Here is a 25880-nt window from a genome sequence, read left to right on the forward strand (position 1 = left end):
TTCACCATCTTGAAACCACAAGTGTACATGAAGTATACATTAAGCCTCTATTAAGACTACATTATCCTTTAATCCTCAGAACTATTAACATTACCATTAGTAGAACTGAGGTTCAGAGAGGTTAAATTCTCTACCCAACATCAGAGTTGGAAAGTGGCTAAGAACCTTTGTCTGGCCAAGGGCAACTCCCTTATTCTCTCCTGCCCCCAAGCACTCTGAGATCCAGAGAGGGTGGTAAATGATGGCCCAGCCTGTGTTAATACCTAGAGGTACAACGTGAGGAAGCCCTTTGGGGAACAAAAGAGCTCCTGCATTGGTGAGAACTTCTAACCAGTGTCTCTCAGTCAGTGGAGAGTCTAGACTGTAAACCAAGTATATCAACAAGAAACATGATGTGCCAGAAGTGGGGTGAGCCTTGGGGAAAGGGGCTGAAGAACTCAGGGGGAAATCTTAGACCATGGAGAAAGGAGAAGGCATAAGTCCTAAGAGAACTTGGGAGAGAAACTTGTTTCCAGGGACCCAGGAAGAAAGGCCAATTGTATCACACTGTGAAGGCAAGAGAAATGCTCTTGTGAGTCCTGGACTTAAGCTCATCCCAAGACACTGGTGACTTACAGAGCCCTAGCCTCTCACTGCAGTCAGGATTGGGCTCCTAACGTTCCCCAGACCTAGCCCTCACTGGCCTCAGCCAGGGCGGGTCCGAGCTTTCATGTGAATAACAGGACTGGTAATACAGCAACTTAGAGCTGACAATGTTGGTCCATCTGTATGTGCATGGCTCATTTTTTAGACCCAAGAGGGGCTCCTTACATTAAACCTCTGTTTAATTTCATCTTATGATGGTTTGCCAGACGATAGCACATGAGTTTCATTTCATAGACTGTCCCTGATCAGTGATGGCTGCCTGGACCACCATAGGGAGAATGATTCTGTGACTTTGTCCAGGCTCAGGGGATCAGCTGCTTAATGATGCCTGCCATGGGTGTCGAATAGGAGAATTACGGTATATGTGTATCACTGAATCAGGCCATCTCCTCTTCCCAGATTTGTGTCCTCCATTAATGTGATCAAGATGCTCTCAATGTCCTCATTAAAGTCACTGATAAAAGCTTATTGAGAATGATCCAGGGACAGTGCCATTGGGGGCAGTTCTGAGCTTGACCTCTAGCTTGGCATTGATCTACAATGACTGGCTATAGTCTATCACATTCAGGATTATTTTTAGAATTTATTTTCAGGACACTTTTTCCCATCTCATGTCCAAGAGAGACTTTTTCTGTAACCGCCACCTGGATAGGGCAGAGCAGGATGCACTTCTTTTACATCAATTCCAGAGATGCATAAACTGGGCTATTGAGAAGTGAGTGGATCACAGAAGAGAAGAGATAAGTCCCTCAAGTGTATAATCCCTGGGATCCCTTATTTACAGAGCAGCACTTGGAAGACTGTAGCCCGTGGTGTCTCTTCATGTCCTCAGTAAACTTTGAGCCTCACGGGGGAAAAAGGAGCAGTGAAGATCACGTAGAACATTACAGAAAGTAACAGGCACACTCCATTTCAAGCAGCTCATACTTTTATCAGAAAATACAAACTTTCTAAATCAAGTGTCTTACGTCTATTTTACCAGCAACAACAAAAACAAAAATCACTCATGTTAGTTAAATACAGATCCATATATGGATGAACAAGTGATTATGAATCCGAGGGGGGCATGTGCAGTCTGTGCTGTGTGTGAGGGCGGGCTGTGTGTGTGTGTGTGTGTGTGTGTGTGTGTGTGTGTGTGAGTGTTGGTCCATGGATGCATCTGGCCTTGCTGTTTTCCGTCTGTGACCTTGTCAGAACCTTGGCTTTCCAAACTTCATACCAAGCTGTTGCAGAATCCAGAATTCCAGAGCCCTTAGCCCTGCTCCAAGGGCACAGGTAGGAGGAGGGAGATGAGAAGGAGATCTAAAAATTTATACCATTCCCACTAGAGGAGAAATAGGGGCTGTTCATCAGGGGCCCACCGGATGTTGAGCCGAACCTGGAGGAGAAAGAAAATGACGTTGTGATAGAATTCCTGATGTCGGCAGAGATATTAGGGAAAGTAGTATATTAATTTGGGGGCTGTCCTAGGCTGGGAAGATCATGACAGGCTTGGAAGCTGAAAGCTTTAGCAACAATGTAAAAAGTTTTGGCTCTGGGAAAATAAAATATTGAAATGATACAATTGGAGGACAATAAAGAGTTTCTTCTGCCACTTCCTTAGGTCAGGAAGGCCCTGGCAGCCTGTAGGGGCTATTTCCACCCAGCCTATGCTCTCTCCATATCCAAGACCAAAGACTAAGGAGCCTCTCTGGATCTAAGCACCTTACCTGTGGGCCTGTAGCCCCTCTACCTGCCTTAGAGGACCCTGTGCGTCCCTCAGGAAATTCTACAACATCAGAGAACTCATAGCTACGTCCTAGGGTGAGATCTCAGCGTCCGGACAATCCCAGGGCTCCTGATCCCCTTCTCAGCACCAAGCTAGATCAGACCCTCCATTTCACACCAATCTGGCAAGTAAGCACTGAGGCATCCCTGAGTGCCTGGAACTCTGCTAGACCCTCAGGGAAGGAAGGGCCGAGAAGATTTGAGCCTCACCCTCCGAGAGCAGAAAAACACACCCTTCTGCTTTTTCTCCCTGGCACACTGCTAATTCATACTTCAAAAGAGAGTTCAAAAGCCATCTCCTCTGTGAAGCCTTCCCCAACCTCTCCAGATGGAATCATTTACTCACGCTTGGGATCCTACTGCAATTTCTTTCACCATCTGCTAGGATACTTTGAATGAATGGAACAGAGCTCCAGACAAATTGCGGCAGAGCAAATAGCTAGATATGGTCTAATCCAGGGATTCTCAGTCACTTTTCAGCTGGGCGGAAGCATATTACAGAAGATGCTCACATTCGTGGCGCCCTCCCATGAATTGATGAAACAAAAAAAGGGGGGGAGGGGAAGAAGCAATGGGAACAAACCAGTGCATTAATTTGTAATGCCTCAGCTGGTATGTGTATCTGTTGCTCACTGTGAGCAGCCATGGACAAGCGAGGCTTTGGGGTGTTTGAGTCCCTTCTCACAAAAATAAATTTCATGAGAGCAGAGACACTGTCTGGACTGTTCACCATTTGACACTCAGGCCAGGACCTGGAACCAGGTAGGTGCCCAATAAGCAGTTAATGTCAGTGGTAACCCCACCTCTTTTTCTCTTTTTCAAAAATCATATTGGAAAAGAAACGATTAAAAGTGATGTTATTATAAGGACACTCTGCATTCTACTCTGATTTATAAAATAAAGGCTGTAACCCATACTCGAGTATTTAATAATTACCGGGAACAAATTACTCATGACACACCTTGTATCTGATTGCCACACCCCACACATCTGAGCCCTTCATGATGAGAAATTCTGATCAGATCAACTGCCAAGGGCATGGTCTAGACAGGATGTAAACTAGAGGGCCAGGAAGAGAGGTAATCCATGTGGACTATAGTTATCCAGGAATGCTTCCTGGAGGAAGAGGAGGGGCTTAACCTGCCTCACGAGCATGGTGAACGGTCCTGGTTAGCCTGGGACGGTTTCTACCCTGTCCAGTAATAATTCCAGTGTAATTATCATTTGTGTTCTTTTTAACTCTCAGACTTATTGTTCTTTGGAAGATACATGGTATTGTTATCCTGCCCTGATGGATGTATGCAAATGGACTTGGCAGAGGGCAGGAAGGGCTCCCCTCATCCTTCCCTGAGAACACGGAGGCCACCTACTCCTTCCTCTCCCACCTCATACAGTTTAGTCTCTTGGTTCCTGACCCAGAGGAAGCACTGAGGCCCCTGGTCTCCCAGACTAAACTCTCCACCTACGCCCTTGTATCCCTCCCCGACCCAGGCAGCCTCTCCTGGAGCTTGTTCCATCCAGCACAGCTGGTAAACCTCAACACCACCCCTGTGCTCAGTTCTCCCTACATTCCATCCTACAGCGCCCGGGTTTTCTTGCCATACTGTCATCCCCCCCTCTCTTCTCCTGGCTCCCTGACTCCACACTCTCCTGCTTTTCCTCCCACCCTTTAGATCCTTTGCTGGTGCCTCCCCATCTCCCCAACCCCTCTACATGTTGGAGACCCAGGACTCGGTCCTTGGACCTCCTCTCTTCTCTATGTACATGTGCTCCCGGGCGATCTCATCCCATATCCCATGCGTTTAATTAACATCTATATGTTAATGACTCCCAAATTTGTATTATCAGCCACCACTTCTCCCCTGAGCCCCAGACTCAGATATCCACCTGCCTATCAGCTGCTCCACGCAAGTGTCTAACGGGCGTCTCACATTCCACGTATGCAAAACCAAACTCCTGATCGACAGACCCTTGCCATCATCATCTGGACCCTAGAATTTTGGCATTGCCAATCATCTGGACACTCAAGTCAAAAACCTAGGAATCACGCTTGACTCCCCTCTTTACCTCATTCCACAACCAACCATCATCAATGCCCATCAATTCTACCAAGAAAATAAACGCTCCACATCTTTTCTCTTACCTCCTTCCCATGGTCACTGCCCTAGTCTACGCCACCAGCACCTCTTGCTTGGATAGCTGAAAATGCTCCCATCCTGGTCCCCTCCATCGGCTCTGACCAGTCAGCCCACTCTTCATACGTCGATCAACACCATCTTCCTTACACGGGGAATTAGAGCACGCATGGCGCCCCACTGCTCTTCCTTCCCTCGCCTCCCAGGCCCTAGCTGGTCTGGCCCTGCCACCTCTCCCATCTCACTTCTGCCCACTCTCTCTCCTCCACTCATTGCGCTCCAGCTACATCACCCACCTCGATTCTTTCTGCCCAGAGTGCTCATCACCCACATATACACATGGTTCATTCTCTCGTTTTATTCGGATCTCAGCTCCAGAGAGGTCCCTTATTCCCTCCCCGCTTATCCCTTGCACCTGACGTGTACGATGCTTATTTACTTCCGTATTGTCTAGTTCTCCTCCTGGAATGACGGAAGCAAACACTTTGTCTTGTTCACTCCAGTAACCAGGGCCTGGAACAGTGCCGGGCACACAGAAGATGCAACAAACATTTTTTTTTTTTTTTTTTTGCGGTACGCGGGCCTCTCACTGCTGTGGCCTCTCCCGCTGCGGAGCACAGGCTCCGAACGTGCAGGCTCAGCGGCCATGGCTCACGGACCCATCCGCTCCGCGGCGTGTGGGATCCTCCCGGACCGGGGCACGAACCCGTGTCCCCTGCATCGGCAGGCAGGCTCTCAACCACTGCACCACCAGGGAAGCCCCAACAAACAATTTTTGAATGAACGAATCATCCCTCTGGGGGACAAGGGCCTGCACTCCTTGCCTCGCTTTTCCGACCTCACTTGCCTGGTCTTTCCAGCCTCTCAGGCCGCCATTCCACCCTCTCAGGCCGCCATTGCATCCTCTCAGGACGCCATTCCACCCTCTCAGGCCGCCATTGCAGCCTCTCAGGCCGCCATTCCACCCTCTCAGGATTTTTGAATGAACGAATCATCCCTCTGGGGGACAAGGGCCTGCACTCCTTGCCTCGCTTTTCCGCAGCCTCTCAGGCCGCCATTCCAGCCTCTCAGGCCGCCATTCCACCCTCTCAGGCCGCCATTGCAGCCTCTCAGGCCGCCATTCCACCCTCTCAGGACGCCATTCCACCCTCTCAGGCCGCCATTCCAGCCTCTCAGGCCGCCATTCCACCCTCTCAGGCCGCCATTCCACCCTCTCAGGACGCCATTCCAGCCTCTCAGGACGCCATTGCAGCCTGCTGACTGCCGCTACTCCCCATCAGTCTCCTCCTTCACCCACGGCGTCCCCTCTCAGGCCGCCATTGCATCCTCTCAGGACGCCATTCCACCCTCTCAGGACGCCATTCCACCCTCTCAGGCCGCCATTGCATCCTCTCAGGCCGCCATTCCACCCTCTCAGGACGCCATTCCAGCCTCTCAGGACGCCATTGCAGCCTGCTGACTGCCGCTACCCCCCATCAGTCTCCTCCTTCACCCACGGCGTCCCCAGCTGGCTGCAGGCTCTCTCCCACTTCTAAGGCTGCTCCTTCCTCAGTCTCCTGCTCACTCCTTTTCCTCTCCTGCCCCTCTGAAGACAGCCAGAGACCAGGTCCCAACCCTCGGCTCCTACAGCTCCCAATCAGTGCTTCCCCGACCGCTGACTGGTGAGAACTTGGGACCACGCTGCCTCCCAAGGACAACAGGTTCTGGCTTCTGCAGTAACTCTCTCTTCCCTCGAGCCCAGGGTCACAGCGTGGAAGGGGCGCGTCTGCTGGCCTGCAGGTAGGCTGTGTTCCCTCCGCAGTCTCATCCACTCTCACCTCTGGGGAGGTGAGAACCTCTCTTACAGACCCTGCAGTCACCTCCAGACTATGACCTCTCTTCCCTCCTGTTTCTCTCCCCTCCGGCCCATCAGTTCACTCCAACGTTCACAAATCTGCATTGGATCCTCAGGTCTACCAGTCAGAGCCTTTAATAATCCAAGCCCAGCCTCCCTTTTCCTATTTTCCACCTTGTTCAGGGATAAATCTAATACCTCAACCAGATGCCTTTATTCCGCAGGCCTCAAGCCCACTTCGCACCTTCCCACCTGAGGGCCTTATTCCCCCAGTCGATGCTCACTGGACCCTCCCCATCCTGCAGCTCTCATTGTCCACCCAGCAGGGATCCTCCCTCTGCCCTCGGGACACTTGGATGGCCTTCACTTTGTCACGGCATTAACATCGTTATGCCCCCTCTCATCCACTCTCATCTCTGAAGGGAGGAACCATGTCTTATTCATGGACGGTGCCCCACAGGCTAAATTCACCGTAACTATGTGAACTGATGCAGCGCTTTCCAGGCTGCATCGGCGGAACACACCATGATATGCTCTACAAGAAAAGGGAAAAAAGGAGAGGAGGAGGGAGGGAGGGAGGGAGGGAGGGAGGGAGGAAGGGAAAGAAAAAGAGAAAAAAAGAAATAAGGGGTCATGGGTTTTATATCCAAATGACACTCTCGACCAGCTTCTTGAATGTTCTCCATGAACCCTAGTAAACTAAATAATCTGCAAATTCCAACAGTTAAGAAATCTGTTTCTCTTTGTTTCTACCTTTCTTTTCCCAAACAGATGTGACTATGGAAACCTCTTTCCAGCATGTATCCCTCTATCAAGACATTCATGGGAAACACCGATTGAAAGGGTCCGAGTCCAGGACACCCGGCTGACACTACAGTGAGGGGCTGTGATGGGGAGGAAGGGAATCTATGTCAGGTTGGGGAGTTTAGTCCTGTAAAGGGAGGTTCTCAAAGTGGAGCACACGTTCCTCCGGGATGTGCCTGGGACACTTGGATTCTCAGGACTGACGGGGCACCACCCGCCTTGCAGAGCATCTGTAGTGAAGGTCTGCTGGGTGGGAATGAGCAGCTGCGTGTTGTTACATTAAAGCAACAAACACCAATTTCTTACTGACCGGCATGAAGAGTTTTGTATGGAACTGTCAGCTAAAATGTTGAGTTTGTGTTGGCTGTTGGCTGCTAAGCTCCTCTCCTCTGCTGTTTGGGGTATTTGGGGGGAAAAGTGTGAGCAGCCTGAGAAGCAGTGAGAGGCCCTTCAGCAGGGCCGGTAGCGAGCTCACTGGGCTGTTGGAGGGATTCGCCTGGCAAGGAGCTCAGGAGGCAGTAAGTGGGGGAAAGCGCCGTAAGAAGATTACCTGGCCGTGGCCCGCTGGAAACCAGGCAAGTGGGGAAAGGCATATGCGTCCCCCTCCACTACCCGCCACCTGCTATGGGTGGTGCGCTCATCCACTACTGACCATGCAGCTGCATTTCTGCACCACGCTGGGGACCCCAGCCCCGACTGGGCCTGACAAAGGGCCCCCCGCCGAGGCCCAGATCAGGCTCACCTCCACATCAGCTCCACCCGGGACCCACAAGGCACAGGGTCTGCCCTCCCCACAGCCAAGGAGTATATGTACCAAGAGAGCAGCAGTGAGGCCCAGCGCGCCCACCTTTCCTCTCCAGCAGCTTTCGGGCTACGAGGTGAATTTCCAGTGTGGGCTGAGGACTCACCCATACGCCTGGGGGAAGAGGTACTGCAGCCCATCTCCTGCCATGGAGGAAGGGTCTCGGGGATTTCTGGCCAGCTTCTGAGGTGTGCTCTGAGGGTACGGACAGTTGGACTGGACGAAGGGGATGTAGCTCAGCAGGGGGGTGTAGGAAGAGCGGAAAATCTGCTGTCCCATCTGCTGTGGGTTGTATGGCGTCACCTGCATGGCAGAGAGGAGACAGGGGCTAGAGGAGAGGACAGAGGTCCAGCAGAGCCCGCCGCCACTAAACATCACAGTCCCCCAGCCCTGACCCTAATCTGAGGCCCCACCCCTCAGCCCCTGTGCCCCTCAGTCACTGTGGGGTGCATAGAAGGCAATGCGTTGGATGGGGAAGAAGCACAGGGCTCAGCTTCTATATGTGAGACTGGTAAGTTATTTAATTTATCTGAGTCTCAGTTTCCTTATCCATAAAACGGGCAAATGCTATCTCCATCGTATGGGGACTGAGTCAGCTGATATAAGTAGACAGACTGGCACATAATACATAGCAAAGGAATATTATTTCCATTATTTCCATTCTCTTCTCTGTCCCCTGCCTTACCCTCATTCAATAACCATCTCAAAAGCCCCTGGTTCATTTTTAAGTCTTTTACAATCTCAGTAAAGGTTGTTGGGATTTATACATCCTTGGCTTCTAGCTCAGGATCTCAACAGACTCCGAGTCCAAGACAGCTCTGCCCAGTGGAAATTCCTGTGACGGATGAGGGAAGTCTTCTGGGTCTGTACCACCCAATTTGGTAGCCACCAGACACAAGTGCGGCTACTGAGCACTTGAAATGTGGCTAGTGGGACTGAATTTCAAATTTTACTTAGTTTTGATTTCAGTGTAAATAGCCAAACGTGGCTGGTGGTTATGGTACTGGGCAGTGTGAGTGAGGAGAAAGGCCAAATGGGGGTACTGGGACTGAGCTCAAACCCTAAGAAAAGTAGGAACTCATTGGGTTTCTGAGACCACCTGGATCAGACCCCCACCAAGAAGCAGGGCTCATACTATCTTGCCCCTGATGAGGCAGGAACCCCACCTGTCTTATTTACTGATTTATCCTTGGCCCTGAGACGGTGCCTGTCACACAGTAGCTGCTCGATAAATATATGTTAAACGGATACGTGCAAGAAAGAGAGAGAGAGAGGAGGAGGAGGGAGGAAAGAAGAGACTACTAAGTGTCAGCTTGAATATCTAAAATGACAGGGAGCTCATTATATCATGATCACTGTATTCCACTACCGACAGCTCCAAATGTCTTGTGTGGAGCTGACATCCATCCTCCTGTGTGTTTTGGTCAAAACTCGGGAAATTTCTGGATTTCCACTTTAACAGCAAGTCTGTAGTCCAAGCTGCTCAGGGGTTCAGCGTACTGACTGCCCTTTCTCACCCTGCACACCCTTATCTAATTTAAAAAGATGACAAAGGCTAGCGCTTATTAAGTGATAACAAGGGTGTGCCAGGCCCTTCATGGAGATTCTCTCATTTAAACTCCAAACAGCCCTGTGAGGTAGGACCATTAGGATCCCCATTCTAGAGACGAGGAAACAGGTTCAGAGGAGTTAAGCAACTTGCTCAGTAAGTGTTTCAAGCGTCTGAGTTTTGTTGGAATCCCCAGTGTGGCAAGCCCAGAGCCCATGGCCCTGGACTGCACCGCTGTGCTTGCTCCCTCTGGAAGCCTGAGCCCCTCCCTCCTGGCCCTCCCCATCTTTCCCCCAGTGGACAGGTAGGATCTGGTGACACTGGATGTGGGCACCAAATCCCCAAGAGGGTGAGCTGAAGGTCAGAAAGTGCCAAGAGCTCACAGAGAGACGCCAGGAAGGCACCTCCCGAGACAGACACCAGAGGGTCAGCATGGCAGAAAAAAAAAACCCTGGTTTTCACAGTGAGGGGACAGTCCTGGACCTGGGAGGAAGCTGACATGAAAGAGAAGATATGGGTCCTAGATCTTATGCAAGCTTTATGCAAAACCGTATCCTAACTACATGTCACTGATAAAACGCATAAAACAGAGCCGGGTATAGGGCTCTGGAACCACCTCCAAGATATCCTCTTTGCTGACAAAAGCAATGATAGAGCAGTGTGCCCAGAATGCCACATCTGTATAAAAATGCTTGTCTAAATAGATATCACTGGAAGTATACCTAAGAAACCAATCACAGCGATTGCTTCTGAGATTTTAAAAATTTTGTACCAGGTTTTTATATTACTGTTTCAAAGATATGCATTTACAGAACTTTGTCTAAAAGCATTCACTTTGGAGCTAGGTGGATGCAATCACTGCTCGTGGGGTGGAGGGGATGAGACTGAGATTCTGTGAGCCTGACTGCCTCATCTCAACTTCATCTCAGGACGCAAAAGCTCCTACTGCTGAAAGAGCAGTCCTGGCCCACGTAAGAAAGTAACCGACACTTATGGGCCCTTCTCTACCTTCTGGAACATTCTAACATCCTTCAGAGGTCAGAGGTGCAGTTTGCAGAGAAAGGATAGGGCTCCCTGGGGAGAGAGGAGAGGCGGAGGAGTCTGTGGGTTTGAGTGTGGGTTTGATCTGTCCACCTGACTGTGGGGTTGCAAGGCCAGCCTGAGAATGTAGCCGGTCCTCAGCTCCTTTCCTCACACCCCCATCCCGGCCCCTAGATACTCAAAACCTCTGGAAGTGTTGTTTTGTGTTTTGTGTGTGTGTGCATGGGCCCACACACATGCAGCTTGGCATGCATGTCTATAACTGCATCTTTATTTGTGTCCGGGTGTGTGTTTGTATTTTTGTCTCTGCTGCTTTATTTTGATACCATATTCTTGTGTGTCTGTATACAAGAGGCAGTAAGGCACAGTTATTGGGAACATGGACCCTGAAGCCAGGCAGCTCAAGGTCAAACCCCAATCTGCCATTGTGTGACTGTCAAGTAGATATTGACCCCCCGCCTATCCATGGGAGTAGAGGGTGCAGATTCAGCTAACAAAAACATATAACAGCCAGCTAAATTTGAATTTCAGATAAACAGCAAGTTTTTTTGTTTTTTTTTTTTAGTATAAGTATGGTCCATGTAGTATTTGGGACATAGCTCTGCTAAAACATTATTCACCATTTATCTGAAATTTAAATTTAGCTAGGTGTCTGGTATTGTAACTGACAAACGGACATGGAAATCAGTTGGAAGGGATATGACTCCCAGCCCCCCTGATGCTGGGCAGGCCATGTGATTTGCTTTGGCCCGTGGAAGGCAGGTGTACTTTACCACCTCCCAGCTCTGAGCTGAGCCCCTCAGAGACATTGGGTGTTTCTGCTCAGCCCTTCCGCCATCCAGCATGGCAGGAGCAAAAGTGACTGTATCTTCAGCACAGGCCCAAAAGGGGGACACGTGAAACAGGCTTGAACCCAGACCCAGTCCTGCTCAGCCAACCTGTAGACCCGTGGGTAAAAAAATAAATATTTTATTGCTGAAAGCCTCAGAGACATTGAGGCCATTTGTTGCCACAGTAAAAGCTAACTTATGTGTTATCTTTATAACTTTGGACAAATTATTTAACCTCTCTCGGTTTCCTCATCTCTAATCTATAAGGTAGATTATAGGGTAGTTCTGAAGGTTAAATTAATGCGGGTAAGGCCCTTAGAGAAGGGCCTGGCACACAGTAAGGGTTCTGTAAGTGCCAGCTGGTATTATCACCTGGGGACACTGGTTTGTGTCCACACGCATGTTGGTGTTTCTGTCTGTACTCTGGTGTCAAGCACGGGCCGGAAAGTGTGGCTGGTGACCAGCTAGACAAAGACAAGGGAACAGACATCCTTCTGACCTGAAGGCCTTTGCAGAGCTGAGACAGAGGCGAGGAGGTCAGCTACGCACCTGTCTGGAGTAACACCCCAGCTGGGGGTGCAGGGTCTGCTGGTAGGGCATCCTGGCTGCCCGCTGTGGGTACAGGCCCTGGGGAGAGAAGGGGGAGGCTCAGGGCTGTGGGGCGGTGGGCTCCCAGCCAGAGAACAGCAGCCACTCAACTCAGCTTCCAGCTCCCTTGCTTGGACCTCCAGACACATTCAAGTCCGTCCCACCACACTACTGGCCAGACCCACCAGCTGCCTAGTCCAGCTGGAATCAGGTCGAGCCAGGCACGCCTCACACCACACAGGAAGCCCCTGGTTAGCAGGATTCACAGCCTTTTTGGTGAATATTTAAGGCAAGAGCTTTAGGAACCCACCTGCCTCTTGAATTCCAGATCTGCCTCTTAGTGTCTGCGTGACCTTGGGCAAGTCACTTCACCTCTCGGAGCCCCTTTTCCCTTGTCTCTAAAATTATGTGTGTTCAAGCCTGTAAAGCCTGTGAAGGTAGCCAGATTATCCTTGTTTGCTGTCTATACCCCTTTCCTAATTGCCTTTCCCCAAACCCCATTCCTGCCCCAAGACGTGAAGTACCAGTGTGCGTCTGTGTGCATGTGTGTGCTAGCTTGCCTCCATGTTTATTTAAGCACATCTGCACGTGTGCTTCCATTTGTGTCTGCAGCTGTGTGTTTCTGTGTACAAATGTGCAACTATGAACCTAGGTGTATTAGTTTTGGTCTCTGCTGCTGTGCCTCTGTCTGCCCACACATACACCCGTGTCTGTACCGGATGATGAAGACTGACGTGAAGATAAATGAGTTAATCCATCTAAAGGGCTTAGAACAGTGCAGCACGTAGTAAGGATTCTGCCACCATCTCTCACTGCCACCCCCTGCCCCTGCTGCTCCCACCACTTGAAGAGGCTGCCTGGCAGTTCAGCCCGACGGGAAGTAGACACTTTATTCACAACTCTGTCCAGGGTGGCCTTAAGTGTCCATGTGTACACACACACACACACACACACACCCCAGAACTGCCACTGTGGATGGGGTCAGCCCATGACCCCTCCAGTCCCAGGCTGCCTCTATCTGCCAATCCAGAGTTACCCCCTAAGATGCAGTTCAAAACCCAAACCCCCCCTCAGACCGTATGTCTTTCCAGAAGATTCCATGTCCCAAGATGCTGCCTCCATCCTGGGCTCAGCTTGTGCCAATGGTCTAAGTGTTGATGGCTGATGCTGCCCTTGACGACTTCCTCAGAGCACATGGGCTCCTCCTAAAAGGCTCCGAGTCCCTGATGTGGGGTCCTGGGGAAGCCCCCCAGCTCTCTCAGCGCCCATCCCCCACGTCCCCGAGACAGCACATCCTTTCAGGGCCCTCCTTGCTCTCTGCTCCCGTGCGCCTGCACTTGACCGTGGCCGGGCCTTTCCCACATCCACCAACCCCTTCACCTGAAACCAGTGCACCTGCTCGCCTTTTCGCCAAGCCCTGCTGCCAGGGCAGCCCCACTCACCACCACAACCAGTCTGTGACCCCAGGCGTGGCCTGAACTGGGACAGAGGTGTCAGCCGGATGGAGCCGCCCTGCCTGTTCCCAGCCCCCAGTGGGCTCCAAGGCCGCGTTCTAAGTGTCCCTCCTCTGCTTCACTCCCTCCCCATCAGCGCTCAGCTCTGCTTTCCACAGCCAAGTCCCCCAGGGCGCCGGCCTCCCCACGCCCGCCTAGGTGAGGCTACCCCTGGGATCCGTGACCCGCCTGTCCCTGCTCTGTCCTGGGACGGATTTTCAGGAGATGATGCCATATTCATCAGTATGAGCCACACTGTATGACTTGAAGGAGAGTTCTAGTTGCTCAAATTGCAATTCTGTAAAATCACAAGCCAAGGGTAAACACACATTCATTCCTCTTTGCTTGAGGCCACGGCCTCTTCTTACGTGCCCTCCCTCCTTAATTGGGAGCAGAGTTCCTTTGTGTCAAGCAGCCCAGGAGCCTCCGGAGTTCCCGTGTGCCGGGGACTTAGTCTTCCACGGCTCTGGGTCCGTCCACAGTGGAACTCTGAGTAAATTGGATTTGGGACCTCATTTTTATTCCTAACACCGAGCAGGAAAAGAGGCTAGGATAGACTGTTCCCCGTTTCTCCTCTGTGCCTTCTCAAGGTCTGCTGAGCTCCCTGACACTGTTTCCTAGGAAGATCAGGGCTGAAAAGTAATAATAACCAGTATCTATATCATACTTGACATTTTACAAAGCCCTTTCCCATGCATGGACTCCATTAACCTGACAACTGACTCAAGTGTTTGCCGCTGCTGCTGTAATTACTATGAGGCCATTTCATAGGTGAGGAGACCAGGGCTCAGAGCATTTGGCTAACTCACCCAATACCACACAGCTTGGAAGCAGCGCAATTCCCTTAAACCCAAGTCTGACGATTCTAAAACCTGCTTTCTTTTTATCCTGTCGGGCCCCTTGATCAGCCGACTTGAAGCCTGATGGCATTATGAGATCACGAGGAGCTGGGAGAAGGTAAATTACCCTGTTCCTTGTGACCAGCTGGGAATGTCCATGTGCACAGCCAACTTCAGCTGGGCCTATTCAGTGTCTAAACTGCTGCATAGGACCCAGGGGCCCTACCAGCCAGGGCCCTTCTGCCCAGAGGCCCAGGAAGCTCAGAGCCAGCCCAGTGATGCACACATCAGCATCTCTAAAGACAAAGGACTTCATGCTGGAAAAACACGTCCAAATCTCACCCACTCCAAAAGTCAAGTCAGAAGAAGTTAACGTAGCAGAGAGACTATCCCCTCTTTACAAAACAGACCATTGCAAATTAGCTTTACATGGTGAGCCCTGTGAGTGCATTTGAGAGTGCATCGGTTTACACCAAAGAAAATTGTGCAATTGTTTCTCTCTCAGGGGTGGGGGGCACACCATGCTGGCTTTTGATTTGTCCCTGACTTGTACTGGACTCCGAGCTTCCCAGTCATCTTGGAATCACCTCACCTGAGTCAAGGCCTATACTCAGTGTGGCAAGGGGTTTTTTTTGTTTGTTTTAATTACTTAAATGAATGAGAAAATAAATAAATACAAATGAGTGCATCAGGGATTAGGTGACAAACGACTGCACAGTGAGTGAGCAAGGGTGGAGGAACAACAGTGAAGGAGTTGGTGAATCTGTGAGGACGTGAACAGGGCATTTCTCTCGAGACCTCTGCCAGGACAACATATCATAGACATGGGAGGGACGCACTTGGATTTTCCCATGGATCATGCTTCCTTATGACGTCTCACCTCAGTGGTGGGGTGGGAGGAGAGTGTGGCCACTTGCTCTGTTTAGCAAACGAGAAGAGGCTTGAAAACAAAATTTTGCAGAAGAAAAGAGAGACCATGCTAAACTCCTTTACTTTAGTTCCTGTTTAAGAATCAGGGGCTAAACCTGGTGGGCCAGCTTAGAGGGGCTTTACGTGGAACAGAGAAGACCCACCTTCTGCGCAGGATGTCTAAGCTGGGAGGCTTGCCACTCTGTTGTAAAGGAGGAGATAACACATGGGACCGGAGGGTCAGGGGGAGGGGGAGGGGCACAGAGACAGGATGAGTCGATTTTCAGGTGGATTTCCTTCTCTCTGCCCTCTCTGGGCTTGGCCAGGCCAGGCTGGGGTAGCAGGTTCCCAGGAACCTGGCCCTTTCATACACCTGCACACCATTCTGGAAAGGAGCCACGGAGGAGACAGAACACTGAGAAATCTTAGACACTGAGCACCTTTCCTGGAGGAAATGAGCCCTACCTAAAGGGACTATTTAAGCTCTTGGTTTAGACTATGGTTTAAACCAGAGTGAACATTTATTTGATTTTTTTTTCTTCTATCTACCCAGTGGGTGGCAGCTCTTAAGGGAGATTAAGTTAAATAGACAAACTAAAGAAACTACACTTTCCCTGAATAAATAAGTCTGTGAGTAAAATTTCCCACCCTGCAAGTGTTTCTCCATCCCATTGTGTCTGGCCCCTCTTAGCTATGAGCCCAAGACCAAGAATGTGTGTCCATCCATCTTAGCTGGTAGAAGCTAAGAGTGCTGGGTTGTAGTTGAAATAAAATGGCCACATAATTTGTCATCTGCACCGGGACACTTGAGAGTGAAAGGGGGTGCAATTAATAATTATGCTGGGACAAAAGACCTAAACTGGGACTGTCCCAAGTAACCTAGGACACATGTCATCCAACTGTAAAGGAGGTGGTGGGAAACAAGGACTATGCTATCATTCTCTCCTGGGAGCCCAAGTACTTCACAGGCCAAAACTAGCCAAGCTCTGGAAGACACAGCACAGAGTGAACTGAAATTCAGACAAAGGAAAATGAGAAGTATACACGCACATGCACGTGCGCACACGTGTACCGGGTGGTTGGTCTGATGTGGCCCCGATGAAAAACTTAACTCACGAGTCTATGGCTCTTTGTGAATTAGGCTTCCTGCAAGCCAAGGCTCCTCCGTGGACGGCCACCGGAGAGCCAGGCCCAGGATCCGCTCACTCACCTGGTACTGGGGGAAGGTGGAGGGATCTGTGAACACGGGCAGAAGTGGATAGTTCAGGTTGAGCCAGAGCGGCTGGTTCAGGGTCGCTGAGGTCAAGGTGGTGGCAAAGCGTGGGGTGAAGACATTCCCTGTGTGCTTGAGGTTGTTCTTGTCGGCCCCCGTCACAGGCGGGTTAACTGTAAGTCACAGGAGAGGTAGAGCATTTCCGTGATTGAGGAAGGGAGAGGCCAGGACGCCCTCTGCCCCATGACTGCCTGAGGGGTTAATATTCTCAGAGGTTAGGTCTTTTAAAAGCTCCCAGAGGGTTCTTCAACTTTTGGATGAATTTCCAACTCTAGGAAAACATGGTTAGTTCACACCTTGCCATTTCGGAAGGGGTGAATGTCCCAGCATGGTCTGGCATGGAGCATCTCTCTCTGTCATTCATTAGTAAGGAGGCAGTTTAGCAAGAGGATGCAATAAACCAGATTGCTGGGGCTGTATCTCACCGACTTACAAAACTACGTTCTTTCAAGTGCTTTAGAAAAATCCAGTTTGGTATAAACAATTGCTATGCCATTGGAAGTCATTCTTATCAAATTATTAAAGCAACCCCCTGAGGACACGTACTTGGCAACAGTGAGGACCTGGTGCAGGTTATTGTATGTATGTTGGAATCATTTTTTTTTAAATACTTTAAAATATTACGTAATTCAGTATGATAGGACCCAAAATTAGTCTGAATGAATGAGATGGGATTGAGTTGTTTTAGGATGTGGATCCTGGATTCTTTCCTTGTACAATATGCTCTGTGGGCTTATACAGTCTGAGCTGGGGTGTCAGTTTCCCCTTTTTGGCACATTTTTTGGGGGAAAGGCAGTTACACTTAAGCAGTTGTAGAAGTACAAGGGAGAGAAAGCCGGCACATGAATAATCTCAATGTAGAAATAATCTCAAAGAACGGATTTTTCTTTGGTTTGGGCCACTTGAGGGGCTATAAGACATGCTGAGTCAAGGCTATATTCAAACTGACCACCAATAATGCCCATGTGACCCCCGAAAGGCAACTGCATTTCTCTAGCAATAGTATTCCCTGTAGGGGACACAGGAAGTCATTTCCCCCATTTTATGGGACTAGGGAAAGACAGTAACTTGCCCATGGATGAGACAGCCCTTGGTGGCAGAGCCACTCCAGGGACATTTGAGGGTTTCTGAAATCCCTTCCTCTACAGATTTCCTCTGGGCAGGGTCAACTTACATTTCAGCTCCAGCCCGTCCACCTCCACTTTGCTGCGAAGCTTCAGCTGCCTGCTTAGGTTCTTGGTGGCCCCAAGGAACTCACAGAGCAGGTTCTTCTTGGCCGGCCAGGCAGGCTTCTTGGCTGGCAGTGCCATGGACATAGAGCCCATGGGGTCACTACCACCCTCCTTACCACAGGTATCCTTCTGTCTCTGGGACCACTGACTCAGAAAGAGGCTCTCTTGACCCTTGGTCAGCTCCTTGGCGCCAGGGTTCCGTTCTACAGCAGAAGGGAAACTGAGTCAATGACTCTGGAAGGCCAAGTGCTGGATGCGGGGAGTACTGTCTTGTGGACTAAGTGATGGGTCCTCCAGAGCACATCTGAGGCCCCAACCACTCTGGGCTCTATCTCCCAGCCAAGTTCAATCCAAGTTCAATCCCTGAAGGCTTCACTGACCAATGCCCGTTATGGTCTCCCCATCCCATGCACACATGCATGCATTCACCCATTCTTATCTTCTTGCCTTCCATCCACCCACTCATCCTCCCTCCCATCCACCCATTCTTCCTTCCATAATTCCTTTCTTCCTTCCTTCCTTCCAGTTACCTCTCTTTTCTTATCTTCTTTCCTTTCTTTTCTTCCTTCCTCCCTCCTTCCCTGACTTCCTCCCTTCCTCCTTCCTTTCCTTCATTTCTACCCTTTTTCTTTCCTTTCTCCCTCTTTTTTCCCTCCCTTCCTTCCAACCCTCCATAGGTTGGAATACAAAGGTCCCAGATACAAAGCTGACTTGGACACAGTTCCTGCCTTCAGGGAGCACCTGGCTTAGTGGGGGGGACACATATTCCTACAGAACACACGTCTGGTCCCTCATCATGGACTCTCCTCTTGCTAAATCGTCATGGCGATTTAGCAGTCTCGTCAGCGCCAGGCTCTGACCTGAGTCCTGGGGACACTGCGATGAGTCAGAGCCAGACTTGGCCCTGCAGGAGCTCAAAACAAGGAGGAAGAAAGACAGACCCAGAAATAGCTCTGGGACAAGGCAGATGGGAAACATGAGGTGACAGAGGGACACCATGGGAGAAGAAGGTGGCTAAGACAGCTTCTCTCTGAGCATACCAGAGGGCTTCCAGAAGGAAGAGGGTCTTCAGCAAGGCCTTACACCAGGGGCTATGGGTGACTGTGGGCAAAGGCACAGAAGCATCGGAGAGACACAGTGAGGCAATGGATGTGGTCAGTGCCAGGCTCAGATCTTTCTCCAAACTGACCGAGTGTCCCCCTAGTGCTAGGACACTGTCTGGACCATCATGGGATCCTCTACAGCAGTGGTTTTCACCCATATTTCCTTTTGAGCAATGGAACTCTTTCTTCCAACAAAATTAAGTATGATGGGGGGAAAATACATATATGTGTGTGTGTGTGTGTGTGTGTGTGTGTGTGTGTGTGTGTGTATAACTGCACATATATAATCTATATACATATATAAATTTTTTAAGGCATTGCTTGGTTGAAGCAGGGAAGAGGGCCTTGTTCTCAACATCTTCACACCTTCCCCAGCCAGAAGGTCCTGGTCTCCATGGAGCTTGGCTGGGAAATGGCACTGGGCACACAGCAGGCACCTCGGATCTTTCTGGTAGCGGCAGGACCAGAGGACCTGTGCCCAGTATTACCTGTTGGGAGTGGATGTCACCCCACCCACTCTTGGCCCCATTAGCCCACTGGCCTTGGGGCTGAGCCTGGACAGGACAGGGCCTGACCTCCTAATGCCATCCCAGCAAAGGAAAGAGCTGCTCTAGCCTGAGCCAATTTAGGAGAAAATGACATTTTTATCAAAACATGTCCCTAGAGTCTCTTCCAAGAGTTCGTCTGGTTGTGAGTGTAGCCCCCAGCCCCCTCCCCAGAGGCCCCACACCTGCCATCACACACATACACACCCAGCGGCCTGAAACATGCTTGCTGCCCCCTCATCTCCAAAGCTCCATCTTCCAACGTCTGTGTACACAGACCCACACACATTCCTGCCTGTCGTTCCTTTGGCTCACTCACACACGCACACACAACTACACACAGAGAATGCACACACACAAACACATACACACGGTCACAATCGGATGCACCCACCCTGCATTTTCTCTAACAAATACGCTCTCAGCTGCAAAGCTCCCCTTGGCACACTTTTGCCCACACACTTGTACACACATACACACACAAATGGTGGGAGGGTGGAGGGGACAGGACGGCCTCCAGCCCAGCAGACTCATCCGACAGAGAGACATCCACGCCTCTCTCCTGCACAAGGAGGTGGGAGGAACGTCCCCTCCCCCAGGTAGGGCTCCATCCTCTCACATGTACAGCCCATCGTCCCCAGAGTCCTCGGCCTTCTAGAGGCCTGCCCAAGACCCAGAGTCCAGCGTGCTGGCCACACCTCAGAGTCCTTGGCCTTCCTCCAATGCTCCAGAGCACAGACTGTTCTTTAGGGTGACCGTGTTCCCGTTTTCTTAGGAAGATGGATCTGGGCCCTCCCAACACAGGCATCTCTCCATTACCCGTCCATGCTCACCACTTGGGGGGCATTTTTCTTTTGGTTTTTTCTCCTAGTGACTATTGACAGCAGGCAAATGCCACTGCCATCAGTCTGCCTTCTTGGAACCATCCAGTCTGAGTGGCTGGATCGGAACAGGCACAAAATGCAGAATCCTGGGAGCGGGGTGGGGGATACTTGGGAGGTGGCTGGATTTCCTGGGGAGGATGCGAACTCCTCAATTCAGGAGTGGGAATGCAGTACCTGGGAACAAATCCCAGGGCCAGGGGTCTGCACTGCACCTGGAGAGCTGACACATTCACCCTCCTGCCCCGCAGAGAGGGGACCAAGCCTCATGGTTGGAACAGGAGCCTCCATGAGAAGCCAATCAAATTTCCCTCCGATCCAGCTTAAAGTCCTCACGCTGCACTTTCACCCTGGACCCAGCGAGGATAAATGTTTCCTTCAGTGCACTCTGGGTGCCTGTGGCTTTAAAAACCCAGACAGTTACCAAATGGGCCTCTCCCTCTTCCCAAACCACATCGGGTTCAGAGCCACTGTATCTGCTTACAAGAGCTGTGCCCTGTGTACGGGCATCCAGCAGAGGAGGCCTGTGGGGACTGAAAACAGCCTGTACCGGGGGACTGTGCTGGCCAGCGAGGCCACGTGGTCCGACTTTGCACAAAGACGCTGCAGGTGCCTGATGCAGCCCGGTAAGTTGTTTCTTCCCCTGCGGGCCCATTCCCTAGCCTCACTCACCCATCAGTTTGTGCCCCTCCACGGCAGGGTCCGTCTCGGGCTTGGAGCAGATCTTGGCAAACACTGGGAGCTGCTTCCTCTGAGCAGGGAGTTTGGGGGGCTTGTCGAGCTTGTCGGGAGGCGCTGGAGGAGGCGGGGGAGGCAGCAGCAGGAATGGGCCCAGCTCCGCGGGCTCCCTGGGTCCAGGGCCATTGAACATGCTGTTCTGCAGGAAGTCCTGGATGACCCTGGTCTCCTCCAACACCGTCTTGTCATCGGGGGCCTTGGACGTTTCCGTGGACTTCAGTGGGAACTGAGCCAGGAGCTTGCTGATCTCCGCGTTGGAGGCCCCCAGGCTGTTGCCCCTGTCCTCTGTCCCCTTGGCACTCTTGACCTTGGCAGTACGCAGGGTGCCCGTGACGGCAGACATGGCAGAATTGCAGTCCTGCCAGCTGCCGATAACGGACCCTGCCACCTTTGGCTCCAGAAGCTTGTCACCGGCAATGATGGAGGCTCCTGGGCATTCGCTGCTGCCTGCCACCAGCGAAGGCACAAGAAGGCAGGGAGCCGGCTGCCCGGGCCCCTCGAGGGAGCTGCTGGGTGCCTCCAGCGCCCCTGGGCTCTCTGTGGCCAGGATGAGGTGCTCGACCATCAGTGGACTCCAAGGGGTTTCTACACCACACCAGTGGGCATAGTACCGAGAGCTTGGTTCTGGGAATCGGGATGCCTGGGTCCTCTCCCAATACTACATCTTGCTGAGTGAGCTGAGCCTTAATTTCTGTCCATCTCTCCCTGTTCAGTCATGCTCAGGACCCGAAGCAATAAAAGACCAGCAGCAAAGGGGACAGGACGGAGCCGACAGCTCTGAGCGTGGCGTCCAGAGTGCTGGGGCTGAGTCTTAGGAAGCCCCCAGATGCACTGGAGGATGGTTGGGTGAGAGCAGGGTGAGAAGGGTGGATGAGGTGGCCTACACAGAGCGTTCCGGAAACTGCTCAATGCTCTACCGCTGGTAGAAGGTGGTGAAAATGGCCAAAAAGAGGCAGAGGGAGAGACTAAAGCTCCCTGTGAGTGGAGCTTTGGGGAGGCCCTGCGCACATTCTTGCTCTGACAGCCCAGTCTGTGGGTGGAGTCAGCCCCTAAAGTAATGACTAGGGAATGTGCCCAGCAGGGACGGTCCTTGCTGCTAATGCCCTGTGTATGGGCACATGCACGTGGACATACACAAACACACACACACACGTGCAGTGCAGGCACAAAACGACTCAGTCATCACACGTAGAACCAGCGGACAGTCTCCACATCTGACGACCAGCCACTGCCTATGTGCCAGGCATTAACCCCTTAGTTGCTGGGTCCTGATGAAGCCCAGAGGGTCCTAGAAAAGGTTTTGGGTAGCCAGGGCACTTGGGAAGCACAGGGAAGAGTCTAAAACTTGGGAGTTTGTCACTATTCTAACAACCGAGGCAACCAATGCCTCCTGACCACCAGCCCCCCATGTGGCCTCCCCAGGCCTGGAGGCTGAGAGACGTGCCAGGAAAAGCAGACTCCAGCCAAACAGACCGAGGTCAGAATCGGGCACCTCTGCGTATTTCACGTCAAATCCTGGAAACTCAGGGACTCCCCTGTGATGAGGGTACGACACCTGTGACATGGGTTTGACACTTTCAAGTGCCCAGACGCTGGGTGGGATGGGAAGTTGGTGCGGTAACCCCTGTGCGGGCTCAGCATGGACACGCACCAAGGAAGCCCTGGGCACACGGTGGCTGTAAGTGGTATAGTGGGAGCAGGCTGGCCCCGGAAGCTCCCGGAGGCCATCAAAGCCGCGCATGAGGCAAGGCGGTCCACTCTGTTCTCCCCCTCTTTCCCTGTCCTCTCTCCTATTCCCATCCTTTCCTCCTTCTCACTCTAGACTCGGTCTGTAAATTGGCCCCCCGCTCCTGTCGCGTGCCTGGAACACCTGGAATAAAGAGGCTGCTGATCCATGGCCCCAAGTTATCGATCCCCTGTCTTCCTCTTCATCAGCACCCACAAAGGGAACAGGGGAGTCTCGAGTCACAGAAACCAGATACTTGAGGGACCAGTTTTTGTCTCTCCCGTGCCTGCCCCCAAACTTGCAAAGCAAGTTATGTACCAACAGATCTTCTGAACTGGAAAGACTCACCACAATTATGTTATTTTCTTGGTTTTGTTTTTTGGCCGTGCTGCGCCAGGCTTGCGGGATCTTAGCTCCCTGACCAGGGATCGAACCCGGGTGCTCGGCAGTGAAAGCATGGAGTCCTAACCACTGGACCGCCAGGGAATTCCTCAACTATGTTAATTTTTAAAAATTGGGATAATGGTATTGTGGTTATATTTAAACAACAACAAAAAGGGTCCTTAATGGAACAGGATAGAAAGCCCAGAGATAAACCCACACACATATGGTCACCTTATCTTTGATAAAGGAGGGAAGGATATACGCTGCCTGCCACCAGCGAAGGCACAAGAAGGCAGGGAGCCGGCTGCCCGGGCCCCTCGAGGGAGCTGCTGGGTGCCTCCAGCGCCCCTGAGCTCTCTGTGACCAGGATGAGGTGCTCTTTGGTGAGGCTCAAGAACTCCTGTTCCACCAGCAAGGAGATCTCATCTTTGCCACTGGTGAGCTCCAGAGGCCTGCAATCAGGTCAGAAAGACAGACGGCTTTAGTGCCAGCTCCCTGAGGGTGGCTGTGCAGCAGGGCACAGGCCCCAAGGAAAGGGGATGGAGCAAACATGTCTCCAGGTGTGAGAAACCTATTGCTTTTTAAGAGAGAAAATGGACCATCAGTGGACTCCAAGGGGTTTCTACACCACACCAGTGGGCATAGTACCGAGAGCTTGGTTCTGGGAATCGGGATGCCTGGGTCCTCTCCCAATACTACATCTTGCTGAGTGAGCTGAGCCTTAATTTCTGTCCATCTCTCCCTGTTCAGTCATGCTCAGGACCCGAAGCAATAAAAGACCAGCAGCAAAGGGGACAGGACAGAGCCGACAGCTCTGAGCGTGGCGTCCAGAGTGCTGGGGCTGAGTCTTAGGAAAAGCCCCCAGATGCACTGGAGGATGGTTGGGTGAGAGCAGGGTGAGAAGGGTGGATGAGGTGGCCTACACAGAGCGTTCCGGAAACTGCTCAATGCTCTACCGCTGGTAGAAGGTGGTGAAAATGGCCAAAAAGAGGCAGAGGGAGAGACTAAAGCTCCCTGTGAGTGGAGCTTTGGGGAGGCCCTGCGCACATTCTTGCTCTGACAGCCCAGTCTGTGGGTGGAGTCAGCCCCTAAAGTAATGACTAGGGAATGTGCCCAGCAGGGACGGTCCTTGCTGCTAATGCCCTGTGTATGGGCACATGCACGTGGACATACACAAACACACACACACACGTGCAGTGCAGGCACAAAACGACTCAGTCATCACACGTAGAACCAGCGGACAGTCTCCACATCTGACGACCAGCCACTGCCTATGTGCCAGGCATTAACCCCTTAGTTGCTGGGTCCTGATGAAGCCCAGAGGGTCCTAGAAAAGGTTTTGGGTAGCCAGGGCACTTGGGAAGCACAGGGAAGAGTCTAAAACTTGGGAGTTTGTCACTATTCTAACAACCGAGGCAACCAATGCCTCCTGACCACCAGCCCCCCATGTGGCCTCCCCAGGCCTGGAGGCTGAGAGACGTGCCAGGAAAAGCAGACTCCAGCCAAACAGACCGAGGTCAGAATCGGGCACCTCTGCGTATTTCACGTCAAATCCTGGAAACTCAGGGACTCCCCTGTGATGAGGGTACGACACCTGTGACATGGGTTTGACACTTTCAAGTGCCCAGACGCTGGGTGGGATGGGAAGTTGGTGCGGTAACCCCTGTGCGGGCTCAGCATGGACACGCACCAAGGAAGCCCTGGGCACACGGTGGCTGTAAGTGGTATAGTGGGAGCAGGCTGGCCCCGGAAGCTCCCGGAGGCCATCAAAGCCGCGCATGAGGCAAGGCGGTCCACTCTGTTCTCCCCCTCTTTCCCTGTCCTCTCTCCTATTCCCATCCTTTCCTCCTTCTCACTCTAGACTCGGTCTGTAAATTGGCCCCCCGCTCCTGTCGCGTGCCTGGAACACCTGGAATAAAGAGGCTGCTGATCCATGGCCCCAAGTTATCGATCCCCTGTCTTCCTCTTCATCAGCACCCACAAAGGGAACAGGGAAGTCTCGAGTCACAGAAACCAGATACTTGAGGGACCAGTTTTTGTCTCTCCCGTGCCTGCCCCCAAACTTGCAAAGCAAGTTATGTACCAACAGATCTTCTGAACTGGAAAGACTCACCACAATTATGTTATTTTCTTGGTTTTGTTTTTTGGCCGTGCTGCGCCAGGCTTGCGGGATCTTAGCTCCCTGACCAGGGATCGAACCCGGGTGCTCGGCAGTGAAAGCATGGAGTCCTAACCACTGGACCGCCAGGGAATTCCTCAACTATGTTAATTTTTAAAAATTGGGATAATGGTATTGTGGTTATATTTAAACAACAACAAAAAGGGTCCTTAATGGAACAGGATAGAAAGCCCAGAGATAAACCCACACACATATGGTCACCTTATCTTTGATAAAGGAGGGAAGGATATACAGTGGAGAAAAGACAGCCTCTTCAATAAGTGGTGCTGGGAAAACTGGACAGCTACATGTAAAAGTATGAAATTAGAACACTCCCTAACACCACACACAAGAATAAACTCAAAATGGGTTAAAGACCTAAATGTAAGGCCAGACACTATCAAACTCTTAGAGGAAAACATAGGCAGAACACTCTATGACATAAATCACAGCAAGATCCTTTTTGACCCATCTCCTAGAGAAATGGAAATAAAAACAAAAATAAACAAATGGGACCTAATGAAACTTAAAAGCTTTTGCACAGAAAAAGATACCATAAACAAGACCAAAAGGCAACCCTCAGAATGGGAGAAAGTATTTGCAA

At 51.4% G+C, this 25880-nt stretch overlaps 1 protein-coding gene across 1 annotated transcript in view; it reads right to left on the reverse strand.

The window, feature by feature from the left end:
• Positions 1–1947: 1947 nt before the first annotated feature.
• The window catches only part of C3H1orf94 (chromosome 3 C1orf94 homolog), a 38747-nt gene continuing 14814 nt past the window's right edge, over positions 1948–25880 (reverse strand). Inside the window, exons 2-8 of the mRNA XM_024125226.1 lie at positions 23456–23570; positions 20943–21525; positions 17684–17944; positions 16447–16622; positions 11957–12034; positions 8094–8290; positions 1948–2023 (exon numbers count right to left, since the gene is read on the reverse strand). Of these exons, the coding sequence (XP_023980994.1) occupies positions 1948–2023; positions 8094–8290; positions 11957–12034; positions 16447–16622; positions 17684–17944; positions 20943–21525; positions 23456–23570 (1486 nt within the window). The remainder of the gene's footprint in view (positions 2024–8093; positions 8291–11956; positions 12035–16446; positions 16623–17683; positions 17945–20942; positions 21526–23455; positions 23571–25880) is intronic.

This window comes from Physeter macrocephalus, chromosome 3 (genome assembly GCF_002837175.3).
Source record: "Physeter macrocephalus isolate SW-GA chromosome 3, ASM283717v5, whole genome shotgun sequence".
Classification (NCBI taxonomy): Eukaryota; Metazoa; Chordata; class Mammalia; order Artiodactyla; family Physeteridae; genus Physeter; species Physeter macrocephalus.